This window comes from Sander lucioperca, chromosome 2 (genome assembly GCF_008315115.2).
Source record: "Sander lucioperca isolate FBNREF2018 chromosome 2, SLUC_FBN_1.2, whole genome shotgun sequence".
Lineage (NCBI taxonomy): Eukaryota > Metazoa > Chordata > Actinopteri > Perciformes > Percidae > Sander > Sander lucioperca.
In genome coordinates, this window is record NC_050174.1 from 48,466,482 (window position 1) to 48,483,705 (window position 17,224).

Here is a 17,224-nt window from a genome sequence, read left to right on the forward strand (position 1 = left end):
TGTGTGTGTGTGTGTGTGTGTGTGTGTGTGTGTGTCTGTGTGTGTGTGTGCGTGTGCGTGTGCGTGTGTCTGTGTGTGTGTGTGTGTGTGTGTGTGTGTGTGTGTGTGAATGTGTCTGTGTGTCTGTGTCTGTGTGTGTGTGTGTGTGTGTGTGTGAGTGTGTGTGTGTGTGACAGAGTGATGGAGGGAGAGCAAGGAATGGAAATGCAGCTGCGTGTTTTAAATAGCATTTTTTTTTAAAGAATAACAAAACTCAATATGTGGCGCCGGTGTTGATTCTGTGGCGCACCGCCACGAATTAGTCTATGTTTGGAAACACTGTTGTTGTGTCTAAGTGACTGATGGGAACAACAATCTTTGACATTGGTCCAGTATTAAGAGAGATCACTGCAGACGGCAGCGGTGAAACAAGCTACAATGTTAGTTAATAGGACAACTGTTCAGCTTGTATTTACCTTCACAAAAGTTCTGTTTTTACCGCTGACAGACTCAGATTAATATTCTAAGTGTCTGACAACATTATGGAAAGGATTCATGTTAAAGAGTATGATCTTTATTTACACATAAAACCCTCCGCAAAATTGTGTTCTATCAACCCGTTCTCATTCCGAACTCATGAAGTAAGGACGTTTGGACAGTGGCTGTCAGCATCTGATGCGACAAAAAAGGCGTCTTTCAGCGTGTTTGTGTAACGCCCCGGGGAGAGCAGCTGTTAGAGAGGATTTAGAGAGTAGTATGTAAGGAGGTTGGTTGGGGTGGGGTAAGGGTCAAACACAGGACTTTCACCAGGAGAGCAGGGTTCACGTCCTGCTTGTCATGCTTGCTATAGTTGCTTTTTACTTTCCTCCCGCGTGTCACAGAACTGTACGTTTAAACGTTTAGCGTCAATAAGAACGACAAAGGTACCTGACCAAGCGTCCATATTTTACATGATGAGTGTGAGAACGTGTTTGTTCTAAAAACCCACCAGCCTTCATGTAAATAAACAGTAATTTTATCATCGTAAAATACACTGCTTTTAATGTCGAGAGAAACAAAATAAAACTATGAAAACCTGTTTTGAGTCGTCTTTCCACTTTTCCAACCATCACAAACGTTTATTTTGTTTGAAATAAACACATAGATTACCGATTTACATGTGAAAATAGTCTGGCTCTATACACGCTACAAGTACTGTTTTTCCAAATGGAGTCTGGTGGGTTTAGTGTTAGCGACCTCAGAGCTGTTTCTGGTTTAACAGAAAGGTGTTAAAGAGGTTTTAAAAAGGTTTATCTCTGTAGGGATCCTTTCCATAATGTTGACAGACACTTAAAATAATAATCTGAGTCTGTCAGCGGCAACAACAGAACTTTTAGTGGACCAAATTGGCAATGCACATTTGTCCCAATGGGGGACATTGCAGACAGAATTGAAGAATAATACATTAGTGTGCTGACAATGACCTACATTATATACTCACGTGTGTGCTCCTTCCTCTGTCCCAGTGACAGTCAGTGGTTTCCATTGGACTGAACTGTAAAGTTATCCAGGACAATGACATCATAAAGTGTAGAGAAGTGGACTTGTTTCTGGAAGCTTCAAACTGTCTGTCTGTCTGTCTGTCTGTCTGTCTCTGTGTTTACAGACCTGCTGCTTCAGCCCAACATCTCTGTGTCCTCCTCCATGGTCGGGGTCTCCGAGGTGGACCAGCAGGAGGTGTTCCAGGTGTTCTGGGGCTCCAACTTCACCATCAGCTGCTCCATCCAGCCACAGTACCCAGGAGGCTCCTTCCAGCTCACCTTCACCTCCTCCGACTCAGCACACAACTACACCCAGCCAGCTGTCAATCACTCTGCCCACTTCCTGTTTCCTGCTGCAGAGCCCGCCCACCAAGGAAGCTACAGCTGTGTTTATCACCTCAATGTTTACTCTCTTAACTTCTCCTCTGAGAGCCGTGTGCTCTCTCTCAGCGTCATGGGTAAGCTGACTGTTTACAGGATTGGAGAAGATGATTGGTCCAAACTGAGTGAAAATGATCAGCTGACAACATGTTTCTGGCCTGACTCTGTGACGACTGTCATCATGTTACACATGTCAGATAGTAACCAAACTCATACAAAGTGTAAAAATGGTAACAGCTAACAATTAACCGAAGGACAGAGCATGTTTGGTTACGAGGATAACTCTGGTTCTCTGAGAACTGAGCGAGGTGTTTCACTATGAGAATCACCTTCTGATGTGACCAATCACAAAGCTCTGACCATGGTGTGAGAGTTAAGTGTCCATGTTGAAGTGATTTTAGATTTCAGGTCAGTTTGTGTTTAATGGGAGCTGTTGGACTCATGATGTTGTGTGATGTGTTGACTGTCCATGTGTTCCATCAGATCCGAGGCCTTTAATCATCAGAGCGATCCTCCTGCCGCTGATTCTGCTGGTGGAGAACATTATTCTTTACTTCTACTGTAGGGTACGGACACTCTCTCTCTCTCTGTTGTTTCCACCAGTGACTGTGTTTTTTGAGCTGAAGAGAGGAGTGATGCAGGAAGTCACATCTGTGTTCTGTCATGTCTCTCCAGGCCAACAGGGGTCAGCTGCCGTGCAGACTGAACAACATTGATCTCCAGGCCAGCAGGGGGCAGCTGCCGTGCAGACAGAACAATATTGAGCCGGATTATTATAACATGGGTGTCCCTGCAGCTGAAGGAGGGCCGACTGAAGTGGAAGGAGCTCAGGGAGCTGAGTAGCACCTCCAAGGAGCTCATGGAGGTTAAGCATTTAGTCACCTTTTTATCCCCACTTGGAATAATTCCCATTTATTTACCCTTACAAAACTTAAATTAATTTTGAATGGCGCATACTGGGTACTTGTGTACAAAATCCGGGGTCTCTGGGGCCAATCTGTGATGAAAAATTTGTTTTAAAAAGTACATTTTTCTTCCCAAATGTCCAGAACCTGTTTTAGGGACCCGGTAGGGGTCCTTAGGATGGACCCAGGACCACCAGAATTGGGTCATATATTCTACAGAACTCCTTGATTTGGAAAAGGTTCCAAATCGTTTTTCAGTTTTTTTATTTTCACTGAAACCCCCTGGTATTCCCCAAATTTTTAAAGAGCTTTGCCATTCGCATGCGCAATTATAGGGTAACTACTGTTTCAACCTGGACCCTATTTTCCTATGTTTTTGTGTCTAAGTGACTGATGTGAACAACCATCTTTGACATTGGTCCTGTATTAACCCTCCTATCCCCAAAACAGGTTAGAAAAAGCATGTTTTGTTTAAAAGATTGCCAAAGAAAAAACACTTACCCTAGAAAGTAGCTGAAAAAACAGTAGTTACCCTTTAAGGTACAACTGGGAAGAGTGGTCGACAGCCTTAAAATACCTACCGCACTCGCCAATTTTTAGTATCCACCCAGGCCAAACTTTCCCATGCGGCCATCTCAATTTCTTCGTGTTGTCCAGCAAGTCATAACTGGGATAAAGAAAAGAGACTTTTGAATGTCAAGTTGAGCTTCAGAGCCCTTCCAGATGGTTCTCTCCTCAAGACTAAAGTTATCTGCATGTACTGTTGATGTGATCTGAGTTACCACCAAATTATGTCAAGTCGCAAACACCACTTGAGCTTTAAAAATTTTAAAAATCCCTTTTAAAGTACATTTAGAACAGATAAAAAATGTGCCATTTGCGTTAAATCACGAGTCAACAATAGACAATCATATGCTTAATCACAATCAGATGTTTTCATGTTGACATCCCTAATTAAAATGAATGGAATAAAAACATTGACAAAATTCTTTGACTACGGTTTTATCATGAAATACCAGAAAATGATCCAGGTTGGTGAACAACATCTGGTGCCATGTTGACGGTCTGTTAGTGTTTGGGATTAAAGAAATACAATGAAGAAATCAAAGTCATGTAGCTCGCACACACAGTACAATATTAAAAATCAGAGGCTGTTTTCAAACAAATTGCATCTCATTTCATGAGAATGGTTTGTTTTGTAGTTTAGGAATTTACTTATTGTGTAATGATGGATTTTGCTTACTTTTGTAATAAATGTTTTTTCCTATTCTCCTATATTCATAAAATCCAGTTCAGGCCAAAGATTTGAGACAAAATGAAACCGTTTAAGAACATTGAAGGAAATGTTGAAGCAGTCTGAACCGGCCGTCTCAGCTCGACCCAAACCAGCTGATGGTGTCGCTGTGACTCAGCTGGTGGAGTCTCCAGAGGCTGGTTTTAGAACGTAAGAGACGTCTCCTGTTTCTACAGCCAACAGAGAAGTCAGCTGGTGGAGTCTCCAGAGGCTGGTTTTAGAACGTAAGAGACGTCTCCTGTTTCAACAGCCAACAGAGAAGTCAGCTGGTGGAGTCTCCAGAGGCTGGTTTTAGAACGTAAGAGACGTCTCCTGTTTCAACAGCCAACAGAGAAGTCAGCTGGTCAAGTCAGCTACAAACTGTAGAAACAAAATTGAAGAGAGAAGAGCAGCATTAGAACAAAGCAGAGAATCAGAGAAATAAAACATAGTTTTCTCTGTTTCATCTCTACTAGAAATGCAGCTGCAGCAAGTATCTCACTATCACTCTCCTCATTCATATCTTAAGATGCTACAAATAATATCCAGCTACAAAACGCCTGAAAAGTCTGAAGTTAGAACAGAAGTCCAGAGAGTGGTTTCTATGGAGATGATCCAGCGTCTCGTCTGATTGGTGGAAACTGGCAGCTTTCAGAACGCTGCAGACCGGAGACTCTCAGGGAGACTAAAGTTTACTCTCATCTCGTCCTCAATCTTTGGTCTGAACTGGACTTTACAATTGTTTGTTTTTGTATTTCAGGAATTTACTTATTGTGTAATGATGGATTTTACTTTTTTTTAATGAATGATTTTCTTATTTTATAACAATTGTGCTGATATTTGTTATCAGGATTTTGATTATTTCTGTAATTAGGCATTTTGATTAATTATGTGCTTAAAGCTACATTGTGTAACGTTTGTATTCTTTGTAAGTTACACAGTGTGAGAACAGGCGATCAGATGCAGAGGGGAAATGACTGAGACAACTTTCTCCCTGTTGCAGTTAGAGTTTTGATTAAGTGATAAATTAAAGAGATATTTAGTTGATTTTAAGTTAGCTCTGTGTCATGGCAGTGTGTGCAGATGAACACTGTTTGACTTCCCTTCGGGGCAGAAATCCTCTCGGAGCAGAGCGGTGAAAGGTCCGCTGAGATCGGGTCATTTCTCATCTCGTTTCTCATCAGATCTCGGCAGACCTCCGATGCTCGAAGCAACAACAACAACAAGTAAACGCACTCCTAAATTCTGCAGATTCTGTTTGGGTCTGATTATTATTATTAGACATGTTTAACTGGTATCTTTCAGAGCGGAGCATCGCTAGGTTCAAGTCGTCTCCTCGAAAATCTTTGGTCAGAAATGGGATTTACAAATTGTTGTTGTTGTTGTTGTTGTTATTGTTGTTGGATTTTTACTTATTTTGTAACAATGGATTTTGCTTATTTTTCTAATGAATGAATTTTCTTATTTTGTAACAATTGTACTTTTATTAGTTATCAGGATTTTTGCTCATTTCTGTAGTTAATCATTTTGATTAAAGTTTTCCAACAGCATTGCGTAACATTAGTATTTTCAGTGATATACACTGTAAACCCCAATCCATCATATGACACAAAATTTTAATGTTACGTCCACACAAATGTTCAGGATTGTCAAAACAACATAAAAACTTTATGTTCATTTGTCACAAAAAAATTCATCCCATGTGAGGTTGACATAATTTTTTTAAGTCAACATTTTTTGACTTTTGAGTTCATTCTACTTAAATGTATAACTTCAACATCACATAATTAGTTCAAGGCCAATTAACAACACATATACTGTGCACTTAGCATATATTTTTATAGTTAAGTAAACCTAAAAAATGGTTGTCAAAATATGTACTCAATGTTTTTATGTTCATATGACAAGCGGTCACTTTCATGTTCAACAAAATGAAAATATTGTGTTCACTTAACACAACAAAAACACATAATTACAACATAAGTTCCAGAGTTATGCTGAACACAAATATTTTGTGCTGTTTTACCATAAAACTGCCACAATGTTTTGTGTTTTTACCAACGTATTATGTTTTAGTACACATAATTAAGTTTTAACTAGTCAAAGCAACGTTAAATTTAAAGGTTGAGAACAACTTCCATTTCTTTGTTTGTCTAATTTAAAATGTTTGAATAGAAAGGATACATACAATTTGTGTTATGTTTGATTTGATACAACATTCAAATTTACTGTTAAAATGGCATATATTGTTAAGCTCAATGGACAGCATAGAATTTCTGTGCAACTGCCAGAAAGGGAAAAAAAGGAATACAGTAACTCTGGCTCAGAAATACAACACTATCACAATATTGGTGCCACTGTATCATTAAAATAATTCAACATCAAATCATGTTATAATACTGTTTGAATCAATTGTCCTACCTCATAGGTTTTTTTTTTTTTTTCATATAACTTTTTTCACAATAAAAGCTCAGCCCCCCGGTTCACCAGTGTAAAGCTTTTAATGTGTAGCTGCAACAGCAGGAGAGGTTTGGTATGCTTTAGCAGTAAAAGCAGAGCTCCAAAATGATTGAAAGTGATAAGTAAACGGTAAAATAAGACTCATCTGAAAGTACAAACACGAAAACAGGAATGAAACCAAACTCCAAACCACATAAAGACCCTTAAAATAGAGCTTTCACTCTGGTCTCCAGCACAGAAAGACTAGCTGAAGAGGACAAAACTGAGGGGAGGAGACCGTCATGGGTTGGCCCTGCTACCAGCAGGTATTATTATTATTATTGGTATTCTAGATATGACCACCTGGAGGAAATAATGGGTGAAAGCTACACTGTAAAAAAGTACAGACCCATTTAGTTATGTCCACTTATTTCTTATTTTTAACTGAACAAGCTTATACAAGTTGTGGATTTTTAACTCAACTTTATGAGTTTTTGAAAGTTAAACTTGCATTTATTCATTTGGTCGACTATTTTAATTTTTTCTCAGATATGTATGTGTTGATTTAACTTGGGTATGTAAGTTATCAGTTGAAAAAAAAGCGGGTGTGTGTGTTGCAACAATAAAGAGTTGCCTTTTGAGTTTAAAACAACCTGTCTTCTTTCACGGCAAAGTTAAAGCATGGACACAATAAATTAATTATACACCGCAGATAAGTGATGTAGCCAAATTTCAACTAAAATATAACACGTGTTGTGGCAAACAAGAAAGCACTAGTGCCACCGGCGGGAGGAGTACCTGTCAACGACTTGTGAATTGTGAATTTGGCATTTCACTCTTCTCAAATTGAAATGGAAAGTACTTTTCAAAAGTCAAACGTTTAGCTCCGCCCACATTTAGCCCAACCCCGATCTGCGTACTGCAGTCAGGTGCAATTGGTTCATTGGCTGGTCAATTCCGATGATACAAGGCGGTAAATAGAGTTGTGTTAAAATTTGCTGAAAAGTTTGCAGTTTGTTCGAAATACAAATGTAACTTTATGAATTCTGTTTATTAAACGTGTCTGCTTAGAATTTGTGTTGCCTGGTAATTGTCATTGTTGTGCTGATTTACATTTGTAACCATGAGTTAAGTGACTGTTACTTTGATAAGAGCCGGAGTATTGCAGCCTTAGACTTTGAGCAGTAATAGGCTTCCTTCAGCCATTAAGCTGCGGTGTATCACTTCACTAGCAGTCCTTTTGTGTAAAGTGATGCAAGATCAGCAGCTTTAGAGGGGCCCCTATTTTGCATGGGGCCCTTGGGCGGCCACACCCAAACACTCAAGCTATCTCTGCTATAGATGTGGTTATGTTGTTTTAACTGTTTAATTGTTGTTTGTATGTAAAATTAACAAGTTATGACACATAACTTTTTGTGTTTAATAAACATAAAAATACACATTAAGCAACCTGATCATTCTATGTTAGTATAACGTAGAATAATATGTTAAGAAAACACCAATTATTTTTGTTGCATGACTAAAAAAAAAAGTTATGTTAAACTGACATAAATTTCCTTTCAGATAACACTCATGTGACACATTTATTTTATGTTTAGTGTACTCAAAACCTTAATGTTACCATACTGTACTAAATTAAAAGTTTTGTGTGTAAGCCGTTTCCAAAAAATATTTGAGTAGAGTGAGCAAATTGGGATATAGCTGAATAATGAAACTAATTATGTTAATTTGACTTTAAAATTACAATACTTAATTGTTGTTTGTACATAAAATTAACAAGTTATGACACATCACTTTTTGTGTTTAATAAACATATAAATACACATTAAGTAACCTGATCATTCTATGTCTAAAAAATGTTTAGGTTGAGTTAGCGAATTCGGATTTACAGTGTAATGCCAGAATTATAGTCATCTCTTTATTCTTTTCTTATTTTTTGGTTCTTTATTTCATTGTTTCTATTTGTAAGTTGAAACAAGTATACTTGTTAATGCATCTATGTCTTATTATTTGTTTGTATTGATGTTTAAATGTGTGGAATTATAAGTGACACCAAAAAAATTAATAAAATCATCCGTAAATCCAAACATTATTATTTGAATGGGCTGTTTTTGACCGGAGACTTGCAGTGAGATTAAAGTTTACACTCATCTCGTCCCTCATCGTAACTGGACTTAATGATTGTTTGTTTTTGTGCTTCAAGAATATACATAGTTTTGTAATAATCGATTTTGCTTATTTTTTGTAATTAATGAAATTTCTCATTTCATAACAATTCTGCTTATATTTGTTGACAGGGTTTTTGCTTATTTCTGTAATTAAGCATTGTGATTAATTTTGTGCTTAAAGCAAGATTGCGTAACATTTGTATTTTCAGTGATATAATGCCAGAGATATATTCCTCTTTTCTTTTCTTAATTTTTTGTGACTTTATTTCATTGTTTCTATTTGTAAGTTGAAACAATTGTACTTGTTAACCCATCTCAGCCTTGTTATTTCTTGTTTGAATTGATGTCTCAAAGTGTCAGAGGAAAACTGATATCAAAAAAATAAATAAAATTGTATGTAAATTCAAACATCAGTATTTAATTTGGCTATGTTTTGTGTTGTTGGACTTCAACAATGAATCTGACCGTTTTGAGACGATGTCTCCATATTCCTCAAAACTAGTCATGCATTCGTAACTTCCCGGCTGGACTACTGTAATTCTTTACTATCAGGCTGCTCAAATAAGTCCCTCAAGACCTCCAGCTGATCCAGAATGCTGCAGCACGTGTTCTGACAAGAACTAACAAAAGAGATCACATTTCTCCTGTATTAGCTTCTCTGCATTGGCTTCCTGTAAAATCCAGGATTGAATTTAAAATCCTTCTCCTGACCTACAAAGCACTAAATGGTCAAGCACCATCATACATAGAAGAGCTCTTAGTACCTTATTGTCCCACTAGAGCACTACGCTCCCAGAACTCAGAGCTACTTGTGGTTCCTAGAGTCTCTAAAAGTAGAATGGGAGCCAGAGCCTTCAGCTACCAGGCTCCTCTCCTGTGGAACCAGCTCCCAACTGGGTTCGGGGGGCTGACACCGTCGCCACATTTAAGAATAAACTGAAAACCATCATCTTTGATAAAGCTTATAGTTAGGGAGTGAGGAGTTGCAGCATAGTAGAGTAGAGTAGAGGGAGGCAGGAAGTACAAGCCCGTTCCGGCAGGGGAGAGTACGAGCCCGGTCCAGGGCCCCTCTCTTTAGCCTGCCTCTCTTAGTTATACTATTATAACTCTAGACTGCTGTGGGAAGCTCTTCCAAGGACACAATGAGCCGCTCCCTCTTCTCTCTTTTCACTTGTCTCCTTTTGTGTGCATCTTAGTCCCAGAAATGCCTGTTACTAACCTATCTCTGGGGAGTTTTCTCCCCGGAGTCCCTTTGCTTCTTCTTCACCCAGAACATCGCCTTGGAATTGGGTGGCACCTACACCGGGGTCCTGAGTGCAGCTGACGCTATGGACTTACTACACCCTGCTACGCTCTGCGATTCCCCGCAGTGTCCGACTGCGTCCTGCCGCGTCCAACCGCGTCCACCCAGGCTGCTGTGCCACACTACACCCCGTAACGCCCTGCTGTGCCCTACTATGACATGAACTACTATGACTACCATTGTGATCACTGCTTCACTATCTTTATTATGACTATTATTGCCACCATTCACCACTCCCCCAACTGGTGCCGTCAGACACCGCCTACCAAGAGTCTGGGTCTGTCCGAGGTTTCTTCCTAACAAAAAAAAAGGGAGTTTTTCCTTGCCACTGTCGCAATAGCTACTGCTAATGCTTGCTCTTGAGGCAACCACTGTAATAGTTGGGGCTTCGTAAAGTACAGAGTTTGGTCTAGACCTACTCTATCTGTAAAGTGTCTCGAGATAACTCTTGTTATGATTTGATACTATAAATAAAATTGAATTGAATTGAATTGAAATGATCCTGACGTTGTGACTTTTGAAGGAAATACGGAGGAATAAAGTTTACGTTACTGTCAGCTGATGACATGGATCCATGGCTTCTGACGGACATTTCTTCCTGATGTCTCAGCACCACAGCAGCATTCTTCCTCATTGGTTGGGGGGGGGGGGGGGAACAACACAGGATTGTCCCCCAGGAGACCGGGGGTCATGTCCTGTTCTTGTCCCGCGTGTCACTGAAACGTACATTTTATAACGCCCCCACCATCTTTTCCTAAACCTAGCTGTCCCGTTCTTATGCTGCAGGTCAGTTAAACGTACATCCCGACCCAGAGCGTTTAAATCTGACTCTAAAGTAGACTTTTAGCCTCAATAATAAACGCCAAACACACCTGACCAAGCGTTGCTAGGTGACGTGATGGGAGTCAGGATGAACTGTAGAAAGACTCGAGAAAAAACCAACAACCTCACGTGTTTCCTTAAGTCGGCTGAATGAACTTGTTAACATGTCTGTTCAGTGACAGATGATTAATCAGATTATCTCAGCATCATACACCTCTCTCTCTCTCTCTCTCTCTGTCTCTCTCTCTCTCTGTCTCTCTCTCTCTCTCTGTCTCTCTCTCTCTCTCTCTCTCTCCCTCCCTCCCTCCCTCTACCTCTCTGTCTCTCTCTCTCTCTCTCTCTCTCTCTCTCCCTCTGTCTCTCTGTCTCTCTCTCTCTCCCTCCCTCTCTCCCTCTACCTCTCTGTCTCTGTCTCTGTCTCTCTCTGTCTCTCTCTCGCTCTCTGTCTCTCTCTCTCCCTCCCTCCCTCTACCTCTCTGTCTCTCTCTCGCTCTCTGTCTCTCTCTCTCTGTCTCTCTCTCTCCCTCCCTCCCTCTACCTCTCTCTCTCTCTCTCTCTCTCTCTCTCTCTCTGCAGATGGTCTCTTATCTTGAAACAGGAGAAATAAAGTCTGAATCTTCTGGACCCTGGAGACAGCGAGGTAACTTTATTGATTATTAATCTTTGTTATCAATAAGTGGTTTTTAGTTAGTGGCACCTTTATGAATAGTTTGTTTTTAATCTGTTTTTAATCATTTTACTTTATATCGTTAAATGTAGTTTTATATTTAATCGCTGTTAAAGTTCGAGCTGCATTTTGCTTTTAAAGTTTCTCATTTTAAAGTTGTTTTTTATGAAGAATGAAAAAACTGTGAAGAAAAAACTGATCACAGGATACATATACTGTGTAAGTGTAGCTGTTCCAGAGCTTTTGACCCAAAACAAAGGTCTTCTTCAGCTGTCAATCAGATGTGTTGATCTCTGAGAGGAGAATTGTTTGAATGAAAGCCAGACTAGTCAAGTCAATTTGCTTCATTGGAACAAATGTAACAATAATAATTAGCATCGCACAAAATTTGTACAAATACAAATTCAACAACAATATAATATCTATAATATATTACTTGTTCATTATTGTTAGTTTTAATATTGACACATAACAGTTTAATGTAGTTCATTTCAGCCTGAACTAGAACACATTAAGAGAATGTCCCTTTCTCGATAGATTCACGAAATAAAATGTGTTTTAAGATACAGTTGTTTAAGAAGCTTGCAATGTTTTTCTTTGATTAAAGTGTGTCTGTGTGTGTGTGTGTGTGTGTGTGTGTGTGTGTGTGTGTGTGTGTGTGTGTGTGTGTGTTACATTAATGACACACATCCATAGTTTCCTTCCTGTTTAAACAGCAGATCTCTTGACTCTTTGAATGATTTGATTGAAAGCTCCAGAACTAAATGCACCTTCTGATTGTTGTTTAAATTAAAAATGTATTTACTTTGTTTGATCAGTTTAGTTTCTTGATTTATTAGTAAATATTTCCACAGTAAACTGGTAAACTCTTTAAATTAAACAATAAGTTAACAGTTTATATTTAATCTATTGATTTGATTATTCATTTTCAGAATAACTTCCATGTTGAGGATTAAAGCATGAAAGTTAAATGAGCTAATCAAGAGAAATAATCTGATGTTTGAACTCTAAATATGTTTATGAGGTCAAAAGTTAAAGCAGATTATCACATTATTACAGTCAGATAAAAAACAAATACTATGAAATAAATAAATAAAGTTCTGGTTGAACAGCGAGGCGTTTAAAGACGCTCTGAGGAATCAGTCAAACTAAAGTGGATGTGACAGAAACAGACGCTCAGAGACTCAGAACAGCTGCTCAGCCTCAATCCTCCTGTAACTAGTCTCTACACTTCTCTACAAGTCTTTACAAGTCTCTACAAGTCTTTACTAGTCTCTACAAGTCTCTACAAGTCTTTACTTGTCTGTACAAGTCTCTACAAGTCTTTACTAGTCTCTACAAGTCTCTACAAGTCTCTACTTGTCTGTACAAGTCTCTACAAGTCTTTACTAGTCTCTACAAGTCTCTACAAGTCTTTACTTGTCTCTACAAGTCTCTACAAGTCTTTACTAGTCTCTACAAGTCTCTACAAGTCTTTACTTGTCTCTACAAGTCTCTACAAGTCTTTACTAGTCTTTACTAGTCTCTACAAGTCTCTACAAGTCTTTACTAGTCTCTACAAGTCTTTACAAGTCTCTATAAGTATCTATAAGTCTCTTCACATGTCAACAATTCTCTCCACGTCTCTACAAGTATCTATCTACCTATCTACAAGTCTTTACAAGTCTTTAAAAGTCTTTACAAGTTTTTAACTTTAAAGTTAAAGGTGCAATATGTAATACCGAGAACTAGCATTTAAATTGGTTACTGCAGTCCAAATTCTAAATACTGGAGAGAGTCGTATCTCCCGGCCCCTCCCCCACAGACTCCAAGTTCTTGGGGGTTTCCAGGTTGAGAACGTTGAACGTCACACAGCGCCAAAGTTAGCTAGACGCTAGTCTCACATTGCCAGACATTACTCTGCTGCTATGTTGAAGGTTATAAAAGCCTGTGCTCTCGTGGAGCTTTGTGCCCGACTGACCGCCATTCTTTCTCAACTTAACGCCACTGCAACAGCCGCTAAAAAGACAGTCACCTTGCTGCCTCCTGTTTGTGTCCAGTATACCAGGATGTTGATGAGATATGAGTTTTGGGCATGTTAGTTTAAACAGAAATTACTTCTTCTACTGTTCCGACTGCGTCCCAGCTCCGGCGGTCCGACAACTAACTGTTGTTGGTTTTGTGGTTCTATTCTATGTGAATTTGCGAGATCTCGTGGGTCCTCGTGACTTCAGCTGTCAGTCATGGCCACAGCCATTACACAGTCAGTCATGGCCACAGCCATTACACAGCGGAGACGTTCTGCATTCGGTAGAAATCCCCAGTAATAAAGATCAAACCTTCAACAACTGCAGCTTCCATGATCCCTGCAGGTGACTCAGGTGTGTTTGTGTTTCAGGATGATGCTGAATGACAGGTGGACCATCATGAACAACAGCAGCTCAGAACTCGACAGCAAACGACCAACCAATCACAAGGTACATGCTCCTTTAGCTGTTAGCCTGTTAGCTCGCCAGTTAGGCCAGGCCCAGTCTGAGTTTACAACACATTCTCACTCCCAGAGCGCCAGAAAGCAACGCTTGGTCAGGTGGTTTATTTATTTTATTAGGGAGGAAACCGGAGAACCCAGAGGAAACCCACGCAAACACAGGGAGAACATGCAAACTCACACAGAAAGGCCCAGAATGGCCTGGATTCAAACCCAGAACCTTCTTGCTGTGAGGCAGAAGTGCTAACCACTGAGCCACCTTTGGTCTTTCATATTTAGACACCCTGGCTCGGGACTCTTGGTGTAACTTTTAGAAGCTGTGGATCGGGACGTACGTTTAACTGACATGCAGCACAAGAACGGGACAGTTAGGTATAGGAAAAGATGGTGGGGGGTAGGGTTGGGTACCGAGACCTGGTGCTAATACGGAACCGGTGCCTTAATGACCGGTATCTACCAGACTGAATAGCAACGCAGATTTAGGTGCCTCATTTCGGTGCCCCTGATATGCCTGCGCTTCTCTCTGATGCTCTGAAACGGACGTTAGAGGCAACAGAAGCATCGCTGCACATGACGCTAGTTAACACTACACCTGACAGCAGGTAACATTAGCATCCAGGTAATATCTTACAAATACTTAGGTGTCCATATAGACAATCTTCTCTGCATCTTCTCTTCTGAAAACACACATTGACCATCTGTGTAATAGACTGCAGCAGAGATTATACTTTTAAGGCGACTGAGACGGTATGGAGTCAGCAGCCAGATCATGCTCATGTTGTACCGGGCGATTCTGGAGAGCATCATCAGATATGGAATCACAGCATGGTTTGGCAACTTAACAGTGCAGCTAAAAAGCAGTCTGGTCAGCACACACAAGACAGCTCTGAGGATAATAGGGAGGAGAGAGTACGAGCCCATACAGAGCCTGTATGAGCAAACTGTTAGAAAACAAGCTGAAAGAATCCCTGCAGACTCTCTACACCCTCTCTGTCCTGAATATGAACTCCTGCCATCAGGGAGGAGAGTCTGTGTGCCGAGATGTAAAACAAACGGACTAAAGTTATCGTTTATTCCAACTTCTGTCAAGCTGCTGAACTCCAATAATAAATCTCAGCCCAGCAGAGCGGGGGTGCAGTAAATACACCAGCACTTTTTGCACTTCGCACTTTAATTATTACAGTTAATTCTTAGGATGTTGTGTCATCTGTGCTGTCATGTGTGTCTTTATTTTGTGTCTTAGGACGCTGTGCTGATCTCACTTTCATGTTGATTTTATCTTATTGTATTTGTATTTTATGTTAATTTGAGAATGTTTTTATGTTACATGTTGTTTATGTTGTGAAGCAACAGATTGTAGCACTATGTCCAAGACAAATTTCCCCTCGGGGACAATAAAGTGTCTTCTATTCTATAGCCTACCTTTAGCTAGTAGCTGGATTAAACACGGTTACAATGCTGACAGCTAACGTTAAACGGTGTAAAGTGTGTCTGTATTTCCCTGTAGAGGATCCAACACCGGGACGTAACAACACTGCTGAAACTGGCGGTGCATTCAAATTATTGTAAATTACCCTTTTCCCATCTGGTGGTTGTTTTTGTCATTTAACAGCAATTTACTAGTGAAATAAGTTATTGTTATAAGTTATAGTTATTACATTATTATTAAATAATCGAATTAAGACCATATGGCCTTAGCAATAAACAAGCCATTCTTAATATTGTCAACTGTTTAGTAACCTTCTTAATTTTCTTTTTTTTTACTTTCTTAAAAAGTATCGGTTCAGGCACCGGCACCGTTTTAAAAGTATCGCTTTAGTACCGGTATCGTTAAAAAAACAAATGATCCCCAACCCTAGTGGGGCTAGTCTGGATCAACGGAGGACAGCTCCAGTATAAAGCCTGACGTGGCTCACGACTGGCCCATATGTTGTTATCACAGTTTTTAAAAACCTAAAAATTAGCATCAATATCAGCCTTTAAAATCTAGCTCAGCTTATTATGGGCTCTACTGCGATGCTTAATGACTAAACTTTGGTTTTAGTCAAGCCAGATGTCTTTATATAATCACACAAAATCACACATTTGCCTCAAAGAGCATTACAGTCAGCACATTATACAACAAACTCCATCCTTAGACACTTAATTCAGGTTAACGAAAGCTCCACGAAACCTTTGGAATAACAACCCAGCAGGGATCCTTCTTCCACGATGGAAATATGTTGTCTACATAGAGCGATGTCGTCTCTGTGTGTTTCCAACCCAGTCTCACGGCAGTTCGTGAAATGGTCACATCATTTACGTAATTTATCCTATTGATTTGTGTACACGGACATATTTATCTTGGTTTTTTTTGTGGTGGTCAGCACGTTTTTTAAACTAATGTATTTCAATGGGAAGCATCTTTCGTGATCACAGCATGACTATGGGCTGGGTTTAGGAAAACAATAACGGGATGAAGGACAACAACGGGACCAACCTGATCTCACAGAATTCGGTGAAATGAACACGGCCACCTGGGGTCTGTGGAAAAGTTTGTGGCTGGGCGGGACAACAATGGGTTGTGTTTAGAAAAAGAAAAACGGGACGGTTGGGTTTAGGAAACGTGACACGCGGGACCTGATCCCCAGTCTCCTCCCCCCCGACCAACCTCCCTACGCAGATTTTCGGCCTTTAATACTACTCTCTACCGTAGTCGCTCTTAACACATTAGTTTAAAAAACGTGCTGACCAGCACGGAAAAAAAGAGATAAACGTATCCGTGTACACGAATCAATAGATTAAATTACGTGACTATTCCACGATCTGTCGTGAGACTGGGTTGGTGTTTCTGTTCTTAAATGGCGTTCGGGCAAACGCATTTTTGTCTCAGTGCATGCATTGTCTTAGTCTGGCAGTGCCGGCGCTAGCTTAACTTAACATAGTGAATGGAATCCTGTGTTGCCGGTTAGCATGTTAGGATTAAAAGTGAGCCAAAAAAAAAAAAAAAAAAAAAAAAGAAGGTTTAGACTGTCTGAGAAGTCCTCTTCATCTCTCACAAAATCCGCCATGTTCATCACCATTCACTGTGTACTGTAGGAAAAATAGCCAGCTGATATTCACGCCGGTATATGGACAGAAGTTGGGGGTTTTCAGGTGCTGCGTGATATCTCTGTGCCCATGTAGTAGTGCTTCGCCTGTGCTTCCACCCAATATAGTCCCAAATCAATATCTGCCTATGAAATCATCTAGTCTTAATCTGCATTGCTATTTGTACTCGTGAATACGCAGGTCACAAGAAGTAATTTGGTTGTTTTTGTT

General features: G+C 39.9%; 2 protein-coding genes across 10 annotated transcripts in view; one reads left to right on the forward strand and one right to left on the reverse strand.

Moving 5' to 3' along the window:
* The window catches only part of LOC116056993 (scavenger receptor cysteine-rich type 1 protein M160-like), a 1,012,348-nt gene that overhangs the window by 75,324 nt on the left and 919,800 nt on the right, over positions 1-17,224 (reverse strand). The gene's annotated exons all lie outside the window — the stretch shown is intronic.
* The window catches only part of LOC116056981 (fibrinogen C domain-containing protein 1-like), a 17,101-nt gene continuing 11,210 nt past the window's right edge, over positions 11,334-17,224 (forward strand). For all 3 annotated transcript variants that reach the window (XR_004896747.1, XM_035999070.1, XM_035999071.1), the window contains exons 1-2: positions 11,334-11,430; positions 13,835-13,913. Coding sequence is in view for 2 of the 3 variants with exons in the window: in XM_035999070.1 (XP_035854963.1) it covers positions 13,836-13,913 (78 nt within the window). In the remaining variant the exon portion in view is untranslated. The remainder of the gene's footprint in view (positions 11,431-13,834; positions 13,914-17,224) is intronic.